At 43.1% G+C, this 22072-nt stretch overlaps 1 protein-coding gene across 4 annotated transcripts in view; it reads right to left on the bottom strand.

Annotated features, from left to right (window-relative positions):
- Positions 1–8949: 8949 nt before the first annotated feature.
- The window catches only part of TTC39B (tetratricopeptide repeat domain 39B), a 56631-nt gene continuing 43508 nt past the window's right edge, over positions 8950–22072 (bottom strand). For all 4 annotated transcript variants that reach the window (XM_080987824.1, XM_080987825.1, XM_080987826.1 and 1 more), the window contains 7 exons: positions 21737–21898; positions 19882–19973; positions 18868–18988; positions 18113–18224; positions 16558–16675; positions 15598–15714; positions 8950–13496 (listed from right to left, as the gene is read on the bottom strand). In XM_080987824.1, coding sequence (XP_080843950.1) covers positions 13400–13496; positions 15598–15714; positions 16558–16675; positions 18113–18224; positions 18868–18988; positions 19882–19973; positions 21737–21898 — 819 coding nt within the window. In that variant the 3' untranslated portion in view covers positions 8950–13399. The remainder of the gene's footprint in view (positions 13497–15597; positions 15715–16557; positions 16676–18112; positions 18225–18867; positions 18989–19881; positions 19974–21736; positions 21899–22072) is intronic.

Below are 22072 nucleotides of genomic sequence, written 5' to 3'. Positions count from 1 at the left end.
AATTAAAAGTGGTGCAGTAGAACAGCATTCACTTACCATTGGCAACGGCACTAGCAGCAGGGCCCAAGACAGTCATTATCTCTGTTGTTTTAATGCTCATTTTCCCGTTGGCTAAGCTGGAAGTGGAAAGACAGTCCCAGGGCTAATTTCAGACTTCACTCCATTTATCCAATGCAGGGCCAGTCTGCAGGCAACAACAAGCAATTATGTTCCACTGATGAATGTGCTTCAGTGCATTTACAGGCTCGATGGGCCAAAGTCGCACCTCCGCTAGGTGAAATAATGAAGAGGAGATTGTTGGATTAATTAGCCAGTCAGACCTTTAACTTTTACCTTTGACTGATATATATATATATATATATATATATATATATATATATATATATGATATATGTGCCAATGTGCTAAGAACAAAAAGGGATAGCAGCTTAAAAAGGCTCTTCCTGGATTGCAAAGGTGATTGAACTCACAATCCTGTATATGTCTCCTCCGAAAAGAATCCCAATGAGTTCAACAGGCTAACTGTCAAGAAAGACGGCATAGGATTGCAGCCTCAGAAAAGCATTTAAAATAATAAAAATAAGAATAAGAATAATATTTATACCCTGCCCATCTGGCTGGGTTTCCCCAGCCACTCTGGGCAGCTCCCAGCAGAATATTAAAAACACAATAAATCATCAAACATTAAAAACTTCCCTAAACAGGGCTGCCTTCAGATGTCTTCTAAAAGTCAGATAGTTGTTTATCTCCTTGATATCTGGTGGGAGGGTGTTCCACAGGGCGGGCGCCACCACCAAGAAGGCCCTCTGCCAGGTTCACTGTAACTTCACTTCTTGCAGTGAAGGAACAGCCAGAAGTCCCTCGGAGCTGGACTGAATGATGGGGGTAGAGACACCTCCTTCAGGTATACTGGTTTTAAGTCAGGGGAAAATGTGCCTGGGGTGACAGGAGTGCCTATCCCTCCCTGTGCCTCAATTCCTACAGGCTTCAATAGCAAACCAAAATTAGAGCGAGTTGCAAGCTCAGTTCATATATTCACCAGAAATGAGATTAGGACTTTCCTGCCCCGATCTAAAATTCTGGGGGAGAAAGAGTCCGCCATCTGCCAGAATTCAGAATACAATGGTACCTCAGGTTAAGTACTTAATTCGTTCCGGAGGTCCGGCCTTAACCTGAAACTGTTCTTAACCTGAAGCACCACTTTAGCTAATGGGGCCTCCTGCTGCCGCCACGCTGCCGGAGCACGATTTCTGTTCTTATCCTGAAGCAAAGTTCTTAACCTGAAGCACTATTTTCTGGGTTAGCGGAGTCTGTAACCTGAAGCGTATGTAACCCTAGGTACCATTGTACTCAACAGATACAAGAGCATCTTGGGGGCTGTTTGGCTTACCAGTACGTCCCCCACCTTTGGACCTGAGAGTGTATCTCAGAAGGACATTGGGGGCATCCTCTCATTTTAGTTCGCCCACCCCTCTACTTCTGACTGGTTTAGGAGACCAGATAACCACCAAGAGTCCCTATTTTCCAGGGACAGTCCCGGATTTACAAAAGCAGTCCCAGTTTCTGGGTTGATCCCGTAATGTCCCCCTTTTCCTTAGGATGTCCCTATTTTCATCGGAGAAATGTTGGAGGGTAGGGAGTCATGTGACCCACCCCCCCAAACCAGAGAGATAAGTAACTATACAACCCTTAGAAGACATCTGAAGGCAGCCCTGTAGAGGGAAGTCAGGTATAAATAGTAAATAGTAAAATGTTGTTGTTGTAAAATAAAGGGTAAAGGTAAAGGGACCCCTGACCATTAGGTCCAGTTGTGACCGACTCTGGGGTTGCGGTGCTCATCTTGCTTTATTGGCCGAGGGAGCCAGCGTACAGCTTCCGAGTCATGTGGCCAGCATGACTAAGCTGCTTCTGGCGAACCAGAGCAGCGCGGAGAAACGCCGTTTACCTTCCCGCCAGAGCGGTACCTATTTATCTACTTGCACTTTGATGTGCTTTTGAACTGCTAGGTTGGCAGGAGCTGGGACCGAGCAACGGGAGCTCACCCCGTCGTGGGGATTCGAACCGCCGACCTTCTGATCGGCAAGTCCTAGGCTCTGTGGTTTAACCCACAGCGCCACCTGCGTCCCTGTTGTAGAATAGGAGGTCCCTATTTTCATCAGAGAAATGTTGAAGGGAACAGGAGACCCTGTGATGGCCTTTTCTTCAGGAGTTTCAAGAATCCTGTACAGTCGTACCTTGGTTGTCAAACTTAATCCATTCCGGAAGTCTGTTCGACTCCAAAACCATTCGAAAACCAACGTGCGGCTTCCGATTGGCTGAAGGAGCTTCCTGCACTCAGTCGTAGGCTGCGTAAGCTGCGTTGGATGTTTGGCTTCCAAAAAATGTTCACAAACCAGAACACTCACTTTGGGAGCCAATTTGTTTGACAACTAAGCCATTCCAGAGCCAAGGTACCACTTTATTCCTTCATGATGGGGGAGAAGGAGCCTCCAAGCAAGAGTGATCACTCTCCCATGTTTATGGCACCATCTTCATCATCATCATTAAGTGGTTTGTGTCACAGTCTGGTTTACAGGAGATCAAAGTCCCAGGTGAGGACATCGGGACCAGGGGCAAAATGGCAGGGTGGGAGCAGGAACAAGAGTCCAGAAGCCAGAAGTCAGGAAACCAAGAGTCCGAGGATCAGAGAGCCGGGAGTGAAGAAGCCAAGGGTCCGAGGGTCAGGAAGCAAGGATTCACAAGATCAAGGGTCCGAGGATCAAGAAGCAAGGAGTCAAGGAGCCAAATGCAGCAAGGCAGGAAACATGTTGCTATGGCAAAGAACCAAATGGAAATGCTGACCTTATATCCCTTCCCAGCTCTTGCCACCAGGTGCTGTGAGTTACCAATCGGCCTCACCTGTGCGGTCGCGCCTTGCCTCTTCAGAACAAACTTAGGAAGGCCCCAGTCCTGCAAAGTCCTACTGGTCACAGGGCCTGGCTCCTGCATGCACTCCTGAGAGTATGGGAATACAGCCTAAGAGTGTTCTCACAAATGAGTTTCCAAGCACTTGTGTCCAAAACACCTTTGCAATGCAAGTTTAAAATCAACGTGGTCCAAAATGCTTGTTGGCATTTCCTATACTCCTTCTCCTCATTATACGTGAACACATGTTAACATAAATAGCTCAAGAGAGCTTTAAGCTGCAGAGGTGAAAATGCCCTTAGCCTTTTCTGTTTTGGAAAGGTGAGGTACATATAAGTGTCTACAAGGCCTTTGAAAAATGTTTGCCTTCCCAGTTGAAAGTGGGGTCTTTGTTAGAGGATATGACTAGCAATGAAACGTCCTAGATAATGTTGATTCTGAAATACATCATGGCTCTAGTATTTCATATTTTGGTGAGATGTGACATTCCATGGCATTGACTGACAATGCAAAAATGAGGTCCATGGATCAGAACAGCATTAAGTTTCAAGTTCTGCCCTTTTACCTCTCAGACATAGATGGATGGGAAATTCATATCAAACAGAAGCAGTCAGTTTGACTCTGAGGGACCTACGTGAGATGTTTTCCATCCAAGAAGACCAGCACCATGCAAGACTGGCACAAAATATATACAGTGGTATCTCGGGTTACATACGCTTCAGGTTACATATGCTTCAGGTTACAGTCTCTGCTAACCCAGAAATATTACCTCGGGTTAAGAACTTTGCTTCAGGATGAGAACAGAAATCGTGCTCCGGCAGCACAGCGGCAGCTGGAGGCCCCATTAGCTAAAGTGGTGCTTCAGGTTAAGAACAGTTTCAGGTTAAGAACGGACCTCCGGAACGAATTAAGTACTTAACCCGAGGTACCACTGTACATGCATAAGCCTAACATCTTTATGCACATATTTGCACATGCAAATTCCCATGCACATACCCAAGTTTAACACAGCATTGCTGGACCAGTTTCTCTCGCCATTTTGAATTGGCACCTCCATCAAAACTTCGTCTGACTACCGTCTGCCACCACATCAAACACCTGACGAGCTCATGGGCTTGGAGAGATCACCTGAACAACTGAATTTTTGAGGTGTGGATGATAGCAGAGAGGCATGTGCCAACCTTGAGCCCCCATCTTTATGTGTTGCATCTCTACCCTCTCAGCCACTGCCTTGACTGTCCCTGTGTTGAATGGGAAAAGTCTGCAGGAGATTTCCACTTGCGCTTGCAGCGAGGGATCTACTCTGGGGACCCAAGGATGAAGAACACCGGAGTAGACAATACTGAGCTTCTTCATCATCATCAACATCATGCCCCAGCCACTCCCAACATATATAGAAAATACAGTGGTGCCTCGCAAGACGAAATTAATCCGTTCTGCGAGTCTCTTCGTCTTGCGGTTTTTTTCATCTTGCGAAGCACGGCTATTAGCGGCTTAGCGGCTTTAAGAAAAAGGAAACAAACTCGCAAGAACTCGCAAGACGTTTCGTCTTGCGAAGCAAGCCCATAGGGAAATTCGTCTTGTGGAACGACTCAAAAAACGGAAAACACTTTCGTCTAGCGAGTTTTTCATCTTGCGAGGCATTCGTCTTGCGGGGCACCACTGTACAATAATACATCAAACATTAAAAACTTTCCTAAACAGAGCTGCCTTCAGATGTCTTCTAAAAGTCAGATAGTTGTTTATTTCCTTGACATCTGATGGGAGGGTGTTCCACAGGGCGGGTGCCACCACCGAGAAGGCCCTCTGCCTGGTTCCCTGTGACTTCATTTATCACAGTGAGGGAACTGCCAGAAGACCCTCAGCTCTGGACCTCAGTGTCTAAGCTGGATGATGGGGGTGGAGATGATCCTTCAGGTATACTAGGCCAAGGCCGTTTAGGGCTTTAAATATCAGTTCAGAAACATATTGGGATACAATGCAGATCTTTCAGGTCCTGTGTTATATGGTCCCAGTGGCTGCTCCCAGTCACCAGTGTAGCTACCCCATTCTGGATCAGTTGTAACTTGCAAGTCACCTTCATAGACAACCCCAACAGTCTAACTCAGTATAAGGCTTCCTATGCTATGCGCCTATGGTGCTACATCCACCCCCTTTTCATACCTAAAGCTGTGGGCATTTATAGGTACAGTTAAAGGTAAAGTTAAAGAGGCCCCTGACCATTAGGTCCAGTCGTGACTGACTCTGGGGTTGCAGCCCTCATCTCGCTTTATTGGCCGAGGGAGCCGGCGTACAGCTTCTGGGTCATGTGGCCAGCAGGACTAAGCCGCTTCTGGCAAACCAGAGCAGCACACAGAAACGCCGTTTACCTTCCCGCTGGAGCGGTACCTATTTACCTGCTTGCACTTTGACGTGCTTTTGAACTGCTAGGTTGGCAGGAGCAGGGACTGAGCAATGGGGGCTCACCCCATCGCAGAGATTCGAACTGCCGACCTTCTGATTGGCAAGTTCTAGGCTCTCTGTGGTTTAACCCACAGTGCCACCCGCATCCCTGTAGGCACAGTTAGACACCTTCTAAATTCTAAATTATGAAAACAGAGCAAGTTGAGTGCCCTCCTTTGGGAGGCGAGAATGCCAAAAGGTATAGTAGAGGGGGACAAAGCTGAGGTGAAATGTGACAACACTGTTGGATTGTTGCTGCTGCTGCTACTTCCACATTGTGTTACGTTAAATTTGTTGTAGCTGTGTTTGAAAACCCTATCATCTACCAAAGGGAACAGAAGGTTTATATGTCTGTATGTGATTTACAAACACAATATACTTCAATTTGCAGGCTGAGCTGAAAGGGGTTTTGTGTGTATTTCACCCAGACTTTATAATCATTTACCAGAAGGGATGTGATGCATAATTTGTTCCAAAATGTTTTTGGAGCCTCCCTGCAGAAACCACTGCAAATTTGCTGCTTCCCCCCTCCCCATGTCCTTGTCTTCTCCCTGAATAGTAACAAATTGGCTACTCAGTTTTAGGTGTTTGTACCCACTGGTGGGGGGGGGGGGAGACGGTGGGTCCCACTCATCACAATAATGCATCCAGTGATACGGAAAGGTTTGAAATTCTGTTAAGTGAGTGGGACTGGGAGGAAAAAGAACTGGTGCTTACAGTCATTTCTTTGTAGAGGCGAATGAGTGGGCCGTGAGATGATGTCATGGACAGAACATCTGAGATGTTTATACTGGTTGGGAAACATCTCACAAGTGTATCTTTCCTAGTGGTTGAAAATACAGCATTCCTTTTCCAGCAAGTAATTTCATACACTGCTAAATGTATACCTATTTGTCCTGCAATGACACCTCAATCGTAATTGCTGTGCAAACAGGGGGGAATCAGGATTTGTTGAAGGCGGCGCTGGAAAATGTCACGTTCTGTGACACGGCCGTTGACGTACCCCAAAGTGCTTGCTGGCCGATGGCACTGCGGGTTTCAGAACTGCGCCGTTCAAAATGTGACTTTATATTGTAACTGCTGAGTCACAGCGCTGACTGAAATAAAATTATTACGGTCCTGGTTATAGCCATGGACATCTAGCCAGATGGGCTTGAGACCATTGAGGGCTGAAGGGAGAGGGAACAACATGAGGAGGCGCCTGAACCAATTAATTCTATATTTACCCCAACAAGACAGAAGTACTGGGGGGGGGGGGGACAGGCCCTCCAAGTGTTCCTATTTTCCAGGGACAGTCCCAGATTTACCGAAGCTGTCCCAGTTCCAGATGTGATCCTGGAATGTCCCGCTTTTCCTTAGGACGTCCCTGTTTTCATCAGAGGAATATTAGAGGGTAGGGTAAGGTAAAGGGACCCCTGAGCATTAGGTCCAGTCGTGCCTGACTCTGGGGTTGCGCACTCATCTCGCTTTATTGGCCAAGGGAGCCAGAGTTTGTCCGCAGACAGCTTCCAGGTCATGTGGCCAGCATGACTAAGCTACTTCTGGCGAACCAGAGCAGCACACGGAAACGCCGTTTACCTTCCCGCCGAAGCGGTACCTATTTATCTACTTGCACTTTGACATGCTTTCAAACTGCTAGGTTGGCAGGAGCTGGGACAGAGCAACGGGAGCTCACCCAGTCATGGGGATTCGAACCGCCGACCTTCTGATCGGCAAGTCCTAGGCTCTGTGGTTTAACCCACAGTGCCACCCGCGTCCCTAGAGGGTAGGGACCATCGGCCTAACCTACCCCTAGCCCCTCTTGACTGCATTCTGGTGGCTGTTTTTACACAGCAGTAAACCACATTTAGTTCAGGGGAGAAATTGTAATTAGATAGCTAGCAATGATTCGAAAGCTGCCGCCATCCTAAGAACATCTTTTCTAAAATTCATTCACGGTCCAATTCCAAACCTTTCACGTGTTTGTGAAAGGGTCGTTAGCGCCATCTGGTGCTCCTTTACCAAAATTACCAGGATTTTAACATTGACACATGCAGAAATCATATTACACCAGCCAAATGTCCATTATCGTATCTTTTTTTCTTATAGGGGGTGAAGCGCTTAATAGAACAGCCTTTACCAAAGGTGTCATGGGCTTTGAAGACATTCAAACTCAGGACGCAAGGGAGAAACATGCTAAAAGGAAGGCATGCTTGGCAAATCCACACTGTGATCAACTCCCACCCAAAAACCTATGTCCCCACCGTGGAAGGACGTGTGGATCCAGAATTGGCCTCCACAGTCACTTACGGGCTCACTGTTAAAGCCATGTTTATGGAAGACCATTTTACTCGGCTATGAGTGATCGCCAAAGAAGAAGTTATTAATCATATATTTACTATTTCATATTTTTAAATGTTGGTTTTTATTGAATTTTCAAAGGTTTTAACAAATTTACTTCACAAACAATGTATCCTTCACTTATATTTCTCTTTTTTACTTCCCAACCCTCCAGCCCTGAAGGGCACCCCACTCCCACAACAATGGGGGGCAGAATTTTGAACAGCACCACCCCAGTGATGGGGTGATGACACCTTCCCCAGTAGCTCTTTAATTCAAACACATCGAGGGATTTCCCCATCTTTCAGGATGATACATTTTTCCCTCCATTTTTATTTCAGGATGCCTATCATCTCTCCAAATTCCTGGGAGAGAATTCAAAAATAACGCCTCCCATTGTCTATGCCCAAATCTGCACTTACCATCATCTTTCTATACACATCACCTAAACAACCTGAGATTTTAACTCTGCCCAGTTCCAGAACACCCTGCATGGTTTTAGAATGACTCAGCCCTGGACCAGAGAGGAAGAAGTAGTAATGGTAGATCTCTGTGTGATTTGCAGTCCAGAGAGGATTTCTGACTCCCAGTTGTCAAATAGCTAAAAGGCTCTCCCTTGTCAACAATCCCATGCACACCCGAAATAAGACTGTGGGGAGGAAACTTTGCGCAGGAAATACATTTGTGGATTTTTGTCCTCGGTTCAGAGGGAGGCTCTGTTCTTCATTCTCATTTTCCATTACCTTGCTTTGGACCTGGCTGTCATGAGTGAACATTAGGGTAAGGAAAAAATAAATTGAAGTAGATTCCATTAGCCTGAAATTCGGTCAACCCAATGGACTATAGGACCACAGAAATCTGGATGCCATCATCGTATCCTCCAAGTGTCCCAATTTTCCAGGGACATTCCCAGAACTGCAAAAGCCTTCTGATTTGACCCCGGAATGTTCCTACATTGGCTCCTAGTACATTTCGGAGCACCATTCAAGGTGTTGGTGCTGAACTTTAAAGCAGGCTTCCTCAAACTCTGCCCTCCAGATGTTTTTGGCCTACAACTCCTATGATCCCTAGTTTTTTTTTGCAGGGTGGTGGGAACCATGTTTTTTGTAATTGCAGAAACTGATTGTGAGTATTGGATGAGTGAAGTAAGTTTTGAGATCTTAGAATGGTTTCCGCTGGAAATTATATTTAGAAAAAGTGAAGCTCAAGAGACCACACAAATCATGCTGAACTGCAGAACAGCGAATAAGCTTGGCATATGGAGAAAAGCAAAGGTACAATGAGAAAAAACATATTTGCCTTTATTTTTCATGAATTGTAATGAATGCCATTAAATAATACACAAAGATCTCATACAATATACCGTAGTTCAGGCTGTTTCGGCCCAATAATATAAACATGTCAGGACCTGCTATTTCTAAGGCATAAATGATCATGTAAAAGAAAAGAAAACCCCACATGGTATTCTTATACAAATGGATATAAATGCTTTAGGACTGAAGCTGAATTAAGTGGGAAGAGATATACAAAAATAGCTGCTATCAAAGATAACAAGACCCAAAAGTTCAGGAGAGGCTGACAGCATCAGTACCCATAACCAGGACAGTTGGGAGGGTTGTACATATTCGCAGGCAGGCTTGTTTCCCTTTAAAACGGCCCCACAATGATTCTGAAACTCCATTGATATTATTATCATCATTATGGTTAAACAATAATTCGCCATGGCTATTTCTTTTCTAAAGTTCAGAAGAATAGCCGGGTGCAGTCAGTTAGGTTTTATGGACCAGGGCTAATGTTTCTACCTGTGGACATTAAGCACATTTGGCAGCAACTTGGTCATAAGCTCGCTGGCAAATGATGGAAAGATTCACACAAACGCCCTTCTTCACGTTTTGGGACAGCATATGTGAGGAGCGCACTTTGAAATCAAATCTGCGTTGTGTCTAACAGTGCGCCATCGTAAGGATGCACTGGGAGCGCAGCCAAGTGGGAAGAAGACTGCGGTTGTGGTCAGGAGCTTTTTTCCCACCGGAAGAATTCAAATCTCTTTGCATTTGTGCTTCTGTTCTCTTTTGGACACTATTCTAACCCTGGCCAGGAAACAACGGGGCTTAACGAAGACCCACGGCCGCCATCTGCAGTCCTCCTCCCAGGGAAAGCCAGTTGTTACACTAGGGCCCAGCAGATAGGCTCAGCACTGGCCCCTTTGTTGCAACTTGCAGCTCCCTGGGCCAGCCTTGGATCCAGCGATTCCTTGGCTGTATCCCGGCCGTACCTGTTCTGAAATGCTGCTTCAAGGCTCTACACGGCTACCGTCAGTGTGAATATGTGCACTTGTCCGCACTTCCATTGGAAAGTAGGAATAACTCCGTAGGAGCGCAGCCTTCCTGTCTGCAGAGCCCAACACAACCAGACAGAAGGACACCTCTCTCTCACCCAAGCGCTTCTAGCAGGGGGGATCGGGGCATCCCCAAACTCGGCCCTCCAGCTGTTTTGGGATAATAATAATAATAATAATTTATTGTTTATATCCCGCCCATCTGGTTAGGTTTCCCCAGCCACTCTGGGCAGCTCCCAACAGAATATTAAAATACAATAGTCTATTAAACATTAAAAGCTTCCCTAAACAGGGCTGCCCTCAGATGTCTTCTAAAAGTCAGGTAGCTGTTTATTTCCTTGACATCTGATGAGAGGGCGGGCACCACCACCGAGAAGGCCCTCTGCCTGGTTCCCTGCAATCTCGCTTCTCACAGGGAGGGAACCGCCAGAAGGCCCTTGGCGCTGGACCTCAGTGTCCGGGCAGAATGAAGGGGGTATACTGGACCGAGGCCAACTCCCATCATCCCTGACTACTGGTCCTGTTAGCTAGGGACGATGGGAGTTGTAGTCCCAAAACAGCTGGAGGGCTGAGTTTGCCTATGCCTGCTCTTGTCAGTTGCCTTTCCTTTCATAGGAGGGCAGGGTAAGAGAACCCAATGGCAAAATTCACAGCGATATATGAATATGATTTCTGCCTAAATACTGCTCAGTTGCACTATAAACCTATGCTTTGCTAGAGCTGCAACTCTGTGCAAAATTATTTGGATGTATGCTCCCCCTGACCAAGTCAGACTTGTTTTCCAAGCAAATATGTGTATCATTGGACTGCACATCTCTCCAGGGTTTCTTTTTTTAAAAAACTACAGGTAAAGTGAAAATTCTTAGCTTGTAAAATAAAACCAAGACAAAAAAGTATTTTGAGCTAAGAAGTACAGAAGCAAAAAAAACCCCCTACATTCACTGTCAAATCCAGAATTAAAAATGGATACAGAGCGTGAATTCGTTCCTTGTGGATCGGTATGTTGCAATTGGCAAAACCTTCTAAATTTATTTACCGTATTATTTTCTGGCCTTGATAAAAACAGTACAAGAGAGCTGTAAAACATAACCATTATAATTTACACCAATGTAACCCTTCAATAAACTTTCAATAAACTATTAATAATTTCATTGATATTTCCATTAAAAGGTAAAAACAGTTGCCAGTTATTAGAAGCACAATGCAGTGTGTGCATATATAATAGATATATATATTTAAGCAACACGTCACTAAAAGAATCAAACTTCTAAATATTAATAAGCATATAATTGTCATAATAATTTAATGCAAAATGATAAGTAGGATTGATTTAAGCATCTTGAATAACTGCATCCCTATATTTAACAGCACATTTTTTTAAAACTAAAAGTGACTCCACATGTTTACCATGTTCTTGTCTAATAGGATGGATTAAATAACCCAGTGATATTAATGAGATTTTGTACATAAAACCCTGGACACATAAAAGAGTTCTAATGCGCAGTGATATTTTAAGAATGTATATATGGCATGAGTCATTCAGAAACAGTAAGATTAAAACAGCCACTAGTTAGCAAACATAATAAAATGTATTTTTAGATCGCAACTGCTTGTCTGCAAGCCTCATATTGGAACTGAAAATAATGTGATGAACATGAAGCCTGCCTCATGGATTGAAACCAAAAAAGCCATAAGCGCCAGAATTTGTATGTGCTTTTCTTGGCAAAAGTATGAACAACTCAAATCTGAAAAGGTCTTGCAAAGTGATCCTCAGACGTGGCATGAACTATCTTTCCTATTTGAATTTATCCTGAATGTTACTAGGCAGACCCGCTACCTTGAAATTCTATTACAGTCATCTTAAAATGCCCAAAGAGAAATAGGAATGCCACCAAATGGAGGACATTAAAAGTTGAAAAGGAGCAGGTGGCAAAAGTTATTGCAGAATATGGCAAAAAAAAAAAGGCTGTTGGCTTTCAACAGAAAACCTATTTGTTAAAGTTTAGGAAGCTGTGCTGAGAAACCTAGACTGAATTGTCCTTTGACTCCTGCAGCTGTTGCTTATGAATGTGGACTGTGGGTCCAGTATCAATTAGCACAACTGCGATCATAGGTCATCTTTTAAAAATAAAAATCTCTTATAGTCCAATTTCCCCATTAATTTAGCAGCTCATAAATTAATAGTCCAACTTTGCCATTCATTTAGCAGCTTATAAATTAATAACCGAAGTACAGAGTTCCAAAGAAAAAGAAAAATTTACCTTAAACTGTGTAATGACACTATGGGGAGGCATCTGATTACATTTCTGAGAGAATGTGCACACTATTTGTCTCCAGGTTCCATAGCATAATACACATAAGATGGTTGTATTAATAAGGGAATGAATAAACTGGAAAATAAGAAAGTTTAATTGTATTGCCATAGAACTGTATTTAAAAAGGTAAAGCAATGCTGGTTGTATTTATGAGCATCAATTTCCTTGTGAATCGTTCACAATGAAATTGCAATTTCCCTCAAAAAAAATTACAGGAATCTCAGAATCAAATGACATTTGGTGATGATAACTGAGGGGCCCTCAAATGTCCACAGGACAGTAGAAATGTATTTTCTCATCGTACAGTTCGCTCCCAGTGACATCCCTTAATTAACTATATCTAGATATGCGGGAAATAATTGCTACCATTATCCAAGGGTTGCCCCCCTTTAACTCTACACAACTGACTTTGTGTATTGCAAAAAAACACAGCTTTGGAGGGCAACCCTGCGAAACCCCCATCTCTTTCCCTAATTTTGTTTAGCTGAATATTGTCAGTATATTGCACAGAATTCAAGCTAACATTCATGAAATGACTCGTAAGTCCTTCACCTTTTGGCTACAATATGAAAAGTCATGTCTTTGGTACGTAAATCTAAGCTTTAAATCCAAATATACAGCTATGGCTACCGGCAGCCAACTTTCTCAGTATTAATTCATAACAAAAGTATTGCAGACATTCAAGCCTTCATGGACTGCTGAAACTACGAACAGAACCACTGCATAGTTCCGCCCATAAACAATATTAGTCTTTGCATAAAAAAATAAAATGTTTGAATTCCTCTTTTATTGCACCAGCAATTTTTTTTTATTTTTATAAAATACTCTCCTTTCACGTCAAGCTTTAAATTAATCCATATATAAACAAAATATAAGATTTTTCCCTCTAAAATGTGAAGCGGAGATATGGAAGTGCGCCATAGAAAAAAGAAGCAGCTCAAAAGGGGTGACGAACATTCAAATATCACAAATGATAGAAAATATAAACTACATCTCTTTTGTTACATCATTTACATGATTTCTGTAGGCTTCCAAGCAGTAACTTGTAGACACTTGTGTTGTGCATCACCCTCAAATGACATCAAGGTGTCGGAGCAGGAGTCACTTTCATACTATTAAGAGCTGCGTGGATTCGGAAGTGTAACCTAGATTCCATGGAATATTCCTTGTAATTGTTTCTGTAAGAGACAAAATGTTAGTTGGGAAACTAACCTTTCATTCCCTGTTGTTGTTGTTTTTTGCTGGGCTTTTTTTTTTTAACATACAAAAATTCAATTTACTACTGTCAAAGACCAGCATAAAAGGGTGGGATAGTCATTTAAAATGTAGAAGCGTTTTGGAAAGCTAAAAGGTATTAAAACAGAAGGTGAATATAAAAGTCTGTAAGAATTGAAAAGAAGCTAAAAGAAGGGATAGGAGCATTGGGCAGGTGTGGAAGAGTATAAAAGGTTGATATACAAGAGACTTTAACTATTAATTTACAGAGCACTAAATCTACTTTTCCCCTTTGTGGATCACTGCCTTGTCATGGCAAAGGGGCTTGAATAACCCCAAGAAGCTGTGAGCTATGCCGTGCAGGGCCAAGTTTAGACTAAACGTGATCCACCTGGAGAAGGAACTGGCAACCCACTCCAGTATTTTGCCAAGAAAACTCCATGGACATATAAAAGGAGAAGCTTTGAGAAGAAAGTGAGAGGTTCCAAGGCATGCTCTGGTTCATGGAGTCACAGAGAGTTGAACACGACCAAGATGACTAAACAACAAATCTAGTTTGTGGCACAGGTCATCATCTGATGAATTTTGAGCGCTGCTGCGCAGAATCTAGCAACGTTGTATGTTGTAGCAGGATTGGTATCTGAGAGCAGCAGGGAGGTATAGAACTGTCCTGTGTGCCCTGAGTACTTATGGAGTAGTGGGGAAATCAGGTTAATACAAATGTCTCTATAATGCAGGCAATGGAGAAGGAGACGCTCTCCTGCTCCTCTCTCTCTACTTGTCCCGAGTCATGGGGTCATTGAGCATACCGAAATAAATGAAGAAAAATGGAGAGAGAAAATGACGGACTAAGTATGTGGCCTTGGAGTCTGACCAGCTGCCACTGGAAACATGCCTGGCAGGCACCAAGGTTAAGATCTCCTTATTAGTGTGCCAACATTATGGAAGATCCTGTTAGTATTTCACTCCTCCGATGCTGCATTTTGTGATTGGTGTAATTCACATGCCTGTCTGAGAAGATGCGTGAGAACCAGATACAGTCCTATCTGTATGTACTATGTAATGTATTTTCACTTTTACTAGATTCCTGTCTGTTCTCTCGGAGCTGGAGAGAACGGTCGCCATTATGCTGTAGTCTGTATATAGTGTGTAAATAAATAGTAGATTAGATCTACGATGTTTCATGCTTCTTGCTGTGTTATGCTAGAAGATTAGTGTGCATAAATCAAGCTGGTTTATGTCGCTGAGCACCCTGGAGAAGAAGGGAGATGCCTTTTCCAGTGCTGTGCACACCGGAGGACGCTCGGAGTTCTGGGGGCTTGCAGGCAGCCCCAGGGCATTTTCCCAACAGATCCTTCCATGGGTAGTTTCAACAGGTTCCCGCCTTCAGATGGGTTGTGGAAATTGGGACAAGCATTTGGAGTTATGCTGTTTTGAACAGCAGAATCGACTCCTGCACAGATCTGAGTTTAATGGCAGATTGGGGGTACATGGGTAAAAGCTGTAGGAGTGGGAAACAACAATGACCTTACTGTGTGTGTCTTCTATAGACCTCCAAGCCAGACTGAAGACTTGGATGGTGCCTTCTGACAGCAGATTACCAAATATTCAAAAAGGACAGATATAGTGGTCATTGGAGACTTCAATTACCCATCAAGATCTGTTGGAACTCCAAATCTGCCAGGAATTGCGAGGTCCAACAATTTGCTCAAGAGCCTCGCTGACAATTTCTCAGAAGGTGGAAGAGGCCACAAAGGGATCATCAGAAAGGAGATTCTGACTAAACATCAGGAAGAACTTTCGGACAGTATGAGCGGTTCCAACAGTGGAACGGACACCCTCAGAAGGTGGTGGGCTCTCCTTCTTAAAGCAGAGGTGGGATGGTCATCTGACATGCAATTCCTGCATAGCACGGGGTTAAACAAGAAGACCCTTGAGGTCCCTTCCAACTCTACAATTCTACGATTGTGTGATATACTAACTATAAGTGAGCTAAAGCAAATAAGCTCATCTGTTTTGAGCTAATAATTGTATAATAATTGTATAAAGATTATCAGCACTTACTTTGCAGCTTCTATGAACCTTATTGCTTTTTCTCTTTCATCCTGTTGTTTGTACAGAAGACCCAATTCGTACATCGTGTATGGTATCAGGTAATTATCATACTTCAGCTGCTTCTCACTAAGAAATCAATAGGACATCATGTCAGTATTCAGGGGAACCAAATATAGCACAGAACCCAGGCAAGCCCAAAGCCCCCATGCTTCCTTGCTTTAGGGTTTAGCAGGTAAAACTTTCCCCATATACAGTCATACCTCATGTTACATCCGCTTCATATTACGTTCTTTCAGGTTACGTCCCACGGCGACCCAGAAGTACCAGAAAGGGTTACTTCTGGGTTTTGCCGCTCGCACATGCGCAGAAGCACAAAATGACATCACGAGCATGCGCAGAAGTGGCAAATCGCAACCCACACGTGCGCAGACGCGCCGCTGCGAGTTGCACTCTTTTCATGTTGCGAACAGGCCTCCGGAACGGATCCCATTCACAACCAGAGGTACCACTGTATGTATATTTCTCTCCATGCCAGGAAAAAAATCCAACTGCTTAATTCCTGCTTGTCTGACAGTTGTTAAATGCATGGAAGCTCTGGCAGGGGAAATGTTAGGAACCCTAAGCCATGCCCCCACCCCACTCTACCCTGCTAGGAATCAAAGATGAACATTTTTCAGGAAAGCACAGAGGAGTCAATGGAATGTGAGAAAGAGGGTCTTCTTTTCCTTTTATTCAACATCTTCGCTTGTGTTATACCTTCAAACAGTGAAGAAGGATTTACAACCATTGAACCACATGGGGAAGATCAGTTTTGTCTATTTCCGAAACTAAAGTAAGATTCTTCCACAAAATCCAATTACCCTTAATTTAGGTGCAAAACAAGCAAGCAAGCAAGCAGCAAATGTTCTTGGATGCTTTCTGATGTCACAGGTTATCACTGTTTCCAAAAATACAACTTCCTGTTTTTACCTTTGAATAACTTGATTGAAGCAGAGTTCTGCTTGTAAGCGTCTTCCTAAATGTTTCAAACAGAGACCTTTTAGCAGTTGTAGCAGACAGATGTCATCCATGTAGTATTCATTGTGATCTGAAAATAAAGGAGCACAACATTTAAAATTGCAAACTTAACAATAATGAATGTGTACGTGGGATGGGTGGGAATTACTGACTCATCTGTAAAAGATGTCAAATGGCAACAGTGGACCTAACAGAAATGTGTAATATATTTAACTATCTATTTTTCTTATCAAAAGCAATTAAATGAATAAACTGCTTGTTTAGCAATATTCTGACACAGCAATGTAAAATATGTTGTTCCACATTTCCCACCTGCCTTTTAACTCATTGAAACCTGGGCAGTATTGGTAAAAATTGCTAATATGATAGAACAGTAGCTGCAGATATACATAACTCATTATTATGTCAGATCTGGAATGAAAATAGATCTGTTGATGAGTATGCCAAAGTTATCTATGCAATATTCATAGCACTGCCTCACAGGGATCTATGCAACTGTTAAAAACTTAGTCAAAACCTAGCTCCTTGAAGGAGCGTCTCCACCCCCATCGTTCAGCCTGGACACTGAGGTCCACCTCCCAGGGCCTTCTGGCAGTTCCCTCCCTGTGAGGTTACAGGGAACCAGGCAGAGAGCCTTCTCAGTAATGGTGCCCACCCTGTGGAACACCCTCCCATCAGATGTCAAGGGAACAAATTATCCGACTTTTAGAAGACATCTGAAGGCAGCCCTGTTTAGGGAAGTTTTTAATGTTTGATGTCTTATTGTATTTTTAATACCTGTTGGGAGCAGCCCAGAGTGGCTGGGGAAACCCAGCCAGATGGGCGGGGTATAAATAATAAATTATTATGATTATTATAATATTATTATTATTGAGAATTTTCCGGCAACTGAATTTTGTCAGCTACAAAGGACAGTAAAAGAAACTGAAAAAGAGGCTGAACACACACCAACAATTCAGGAGACCAATCACCTGTTGTACATAGAGGCTGTCTATCATATAAGACTACAGTACTTTACATCTTGAAACTTAACAGACTGTTAAGAATTTCTCTCTCTCCCCTCCACCCCAGCACCTGTTTTACCCTGGATAAACAGAATTATGTTTCGCAGTGACAGCAAAGCAGAACTGAAATTTTACATCCTTTGCAGGAATGAAGAGAATTTAACAACAAAACTTCTTCTGGAAGACTGGTGTTCTTCAAGTTCTGAACTCAGCTTCACTTCACACAAGTATTGCATATTGTCAAACAAAGGATGTATGGTATCATAGGGATTTGTGAGTGTGAATTTCTGTGGGTTATATGAGGACTGGGATTATATGGAAAGGACAGCTTTCTATTTATCATGGCAACCAATGCAGTTTTGATAAAACTATGCTGCACAGAACAGACATCCATCGAGATTAGTCACTTCTTCCTTTACAGGATATAGTTACGAGGCCCCAGTAGGATTCATTACAAACACCTCTTTGTAGTTTTCAAATCACTCATTTAAAACATTACTCACTGGTTTCATTTTTTAAAGCCGTTTCTTCTTTTTCAATTGTTACTAGTAAATTCTCGGTGAGGTCAGCTCTCATGCCAACAATTGAAAAGCCATTCCAGACGTACATCATTTCCTGAGAAGAATAAGAAACAAATATAGTAATAAATATCTATAGTATGCTATCAATTGACTTGAGTGTCTGAACAATCCCTGGATGATCTGCAGGAGATCAGGCAGTGCTTCCGACTCCTAATTAACAAGGGCAACGACAAAAGGATGCTTCTTTCCTCTGCTAGAATCCTTTATGAGCTGTAGTATCTCAAATGTTGATGTGGGCTTAATGTTTGCAGCTCATCCCAGCTCAGGGGACTCAAAATGTGGTTAGCATATTTTGCTAATCTTGCCCCTGATCTGGTACCACCATTATGGCTCTGGCTAATGGATCTCAGGGTTCTAGATTCCAAAAGCCTGCCCATGACTGATGTGCAGTTTATATCCAGAACAGAGCTGTTGCGAAGTGCTCATAATCCCCCCAGCAAAGGCACATTCATGCTGTACGTGATTCGGTAGGGCTGCCTGTATCTATAGACAAAGGTGTCTATAGCTGCCTTTCATTTAATAAGAGGTGAAAAGGTAAAAACGTAAACAGCTGATGCTTCTTTGAAAAAGTCAAGTGGAAATGTACTCAGCCTACATTATTCACAGAAACACATACACACAAACACATATTTACTCTGCCACGCAAAAGATGATTGAAGTAAGTCGGCTGTAAATACCAGAGCAGGCACTATGAGCTTCACAGGCTGAGAGCCTCCGTAGCGCCGAGCCTTTCTCACAGCAAACTTCTCCGTTGGGATGGATTTTCCTGCAATTCTTTGCTTCAGGCCTTCTACTTGCCTGAAAGAGACGGAACCGTGGAATTCTCATTACGAAAACCAAACCTTTGACAGCAGAAGTTCAATGGTCCGCTGTTGAGATATTTTGATGAAACCAGCAAGTTCCAAACCTGTAACTATTTCTTAAAAATTGAACTCTATATACTAGTAGATTTCGTAGCAATAAATACGCATGTGGAATTTCAGGTGAGGTGAGAAAGGTGTTTTAAGGCTTATGAATTTATCTCATTTTTAAGGACTACAAGATGGTGAACATAGCGTGTCTTCTCCCCCTTATTTTTTAAAAGAGACACAAATATTAAGTAAAGGCAGTGCTTTCTTTTGGGGGTACGCATTTTGTGAATCTTTGCACTTTTGTTCATTGTCCTTTTGTATTTGTTTTTCCAAATTTGAACTATAAAATGGTGATTTTCTTGAGTCAAAAGAAGAGTGCCCCTAAACATTTTTTTTTTTTTTAGAAAAAAGCACTGGGTAAAGGTAAAGGACCCCTGGACATTTAAGTCCAGTCAAACTTGACTATGGGGTGCAGTGCTCATCTCACGTTTGAGTCCAAGGGAGCCAGCGTTTGTCCACAGACAGCTTTCCGGGTCATGTGGCCAGCAGGATTAAACCGCTCCTGGTGCAATGAGACACTCTGATGAGTGCCAGAGCACACAGAAATGCCATTTACCTGCCCGCCACAGCGGTACCTATTTATCTACTTGCACTGGTGTGCTTTCAAATTGTTGGGACAGAGCAACGGGAGCTCACCCAGTCGCAGGGCTTCGAACAGCCAACATTCTGATTGGCAAGCCCAAGAGGCTCAGTGGTTTAGACCACAGCGCCACCCACGTTGTGAGAATAGTTTGTGAGAATGACATAACAAAAAGGTAGAATTTTTATTTTTTTAAATACCTAAACAAAGCTACAATGTCTTCTCCTGTTGTTCTCACTTCAGCATCTGAAAGCATACACAAAATGGCAGCTTTCTGGAACACATATATTGCCTATAAAAAACAAACAAACAAACAAAAAACCAATCAAAATACTTATCATTTATTATACATTTTGTCGATGTGTCTACCCTATTCATATCATTTGTACACCAATCAATATTTAAATGAAACAACCTAATACCTTAAATACTGCAAGGTTTACAAACGATTTGAATTTATTTTATACATTTTCTTCCCATACAATTCCAATTCATATCACTTCCAGAAGGATAGCTGAGGAGCCTTACAAAAGTGCACACCTAGTCTACCCCCAAAGGCCTCTCCAGTGTGGTGACAGGAAGTCTGCAGCAGAAGGGTGTTGTGGGGAGGTCATGAATCCTAAAATGCCGCTATGGGGATAGGCATGCTGGTGGCCATAAAAAAGAAGTTTATTTAAAAGCTGCCCTTAGCTTTCATCGAGAGAAGTATGTTCAAGTAGAGCTAAGGACACTAAAATGTCTTGCCATTGCGTTACTTTCAGGGCTGAAGACATTTCTTAAAAGTAGTCTTTAACAGACATCTTGTTAAGAGTGGGTCTGTTTCTTGACAAACTGTTACGGCTAAGAAATTAGATATTGATATTCTGTGTTTTGCCTTGGATTTCTACTAGTGAAAGCACTTCACTCTGAGAGGTATTTAGAAAATAAAATAAAATAAAAGTTATTTATTAAGTGTAAAGTAAATGGAATTGGCTATATTGATATAAAACAAAATTATATTTCTAGAACTTGTTATAACAGGGTTGTAATACAGGCAAAGCATCTCCTTTGCACCCCCCACCCAGCAAAAAAAATAACTGTTTTTCCAAGAAAGAATGGAGATAGTGGGACAAGAGGTTACAAAAACAGGCCAGCTCGTTGAGTAAGGGGTTGATCTCGAATATTTAACAGGGGATATTTTGGTAGAATGGCCCCCTCTTTCTAGCAGTGCACTGAACCATGCAGACACAACCTCCAATTGCCCCAACGCCAATTTCCAGTCTGTTCCCACTGTTTTCAGCAGACAGTTGTTGCAACTCAGTTGGTAGTTCAACCAACTTCAGCACAGGTCAGTACTGAGTTAAATGTGTAGCTGAGTTTAAGTTTAAGAGTTGCTGGCTGGAGCATCTGAGTACAGTGGTACCTCAGTTTATGAACTTAATCTGTTCCGGAAGTCCATTCTTAAACTGAAACCATTCTTAAACCAAGGCATGCTTTCCCTAATGAGGCCTCCCGCCGCCGGTGCCCTTCTATGGTTCGGCTTCTGTTCTTCTTGTTGTTGTTTAGTCGTGTCCAACTCTTCGTGACCCCATGGACCAGAGCACGCCAGGCACTCCTGTCTTCCACTGCCTCCTGCAGTTTGGTCAAACTCATGCTGGTAGCTTCCAGAACACTATCCAACCATCTCGTCCTCTGTCGTCCCCTTCTCCTTGTGCCCTCTATCTTTCCCAACATCAGGGTCTTTTCCAGGGAGTCTTCTCTTCTCATGAGGTGGCCAAAGTTTTGGAGCCTCAGCATCAGGATCTGTCCTTCCAGTGAGCACTCAGGGCTGACTTCCTTTCTTAGACCAAGGTAAAGTTCACAAACCGGGACACTACTTCCAGTTTTGCGGTGTTATTAAACCGAATAGTTCATAAACAGGGCTGTTCTTAAACTGAGGTACCACTATATCTGAATTTCAACACCCAATTTGAATAGGTGGAACTCGCACAGAAGGCTATGCTGGGAAAGCAAGCATCAGCTGTAACTATGAAGGGGCTCTCGCCTCTTCATAACGATATCTGATCACCCATTTACCTTTGACCACCTGCTTTCTTTGCAAAGCAGATCTGCATACCGATATGCCTGAAGCCAGTTCTGCTGGAAGGAATAGCACCACATCAGCTCCCAGTAGCAAAGGTGATGGATCTGCTTCCACTCTTGCTGGGCTGCAATGCATTCCTGGAATGTGACCTGAGCCTAGAATTCAAAAATATGTTACAGAAGTTGCAGTTGTATAATAATAATAATTTATTATTTATACCCCGCCCATCTGGCTGGGCTTCCCCAGCCACTCTGGGCGGCTTCCAAAAAAAATACTAAAATACCGTAATACATCAAACATTAAAAGCTTCCCTAAACAGGGCTGCCTTT

This window comes from Podarcis pityusensis (genome assembly GCF_964106645.2).
Source record: "Podarcis pityusensis genome assembly, chromosome: 17".
In the NCBI taxonomy this organism is placed as follows: domain Eukaryota; kingdom Metazoa; phylum Chordata; class Lepidosauria; order Squamata; family Lacertidae; genus Podarcis; species Podarcis pityusensis.
The sequence above is the reverse complement of the archived record's forward strand: the minus strand, read 5'-3'. Positions and strand labels throughout refer to the sequence as shown.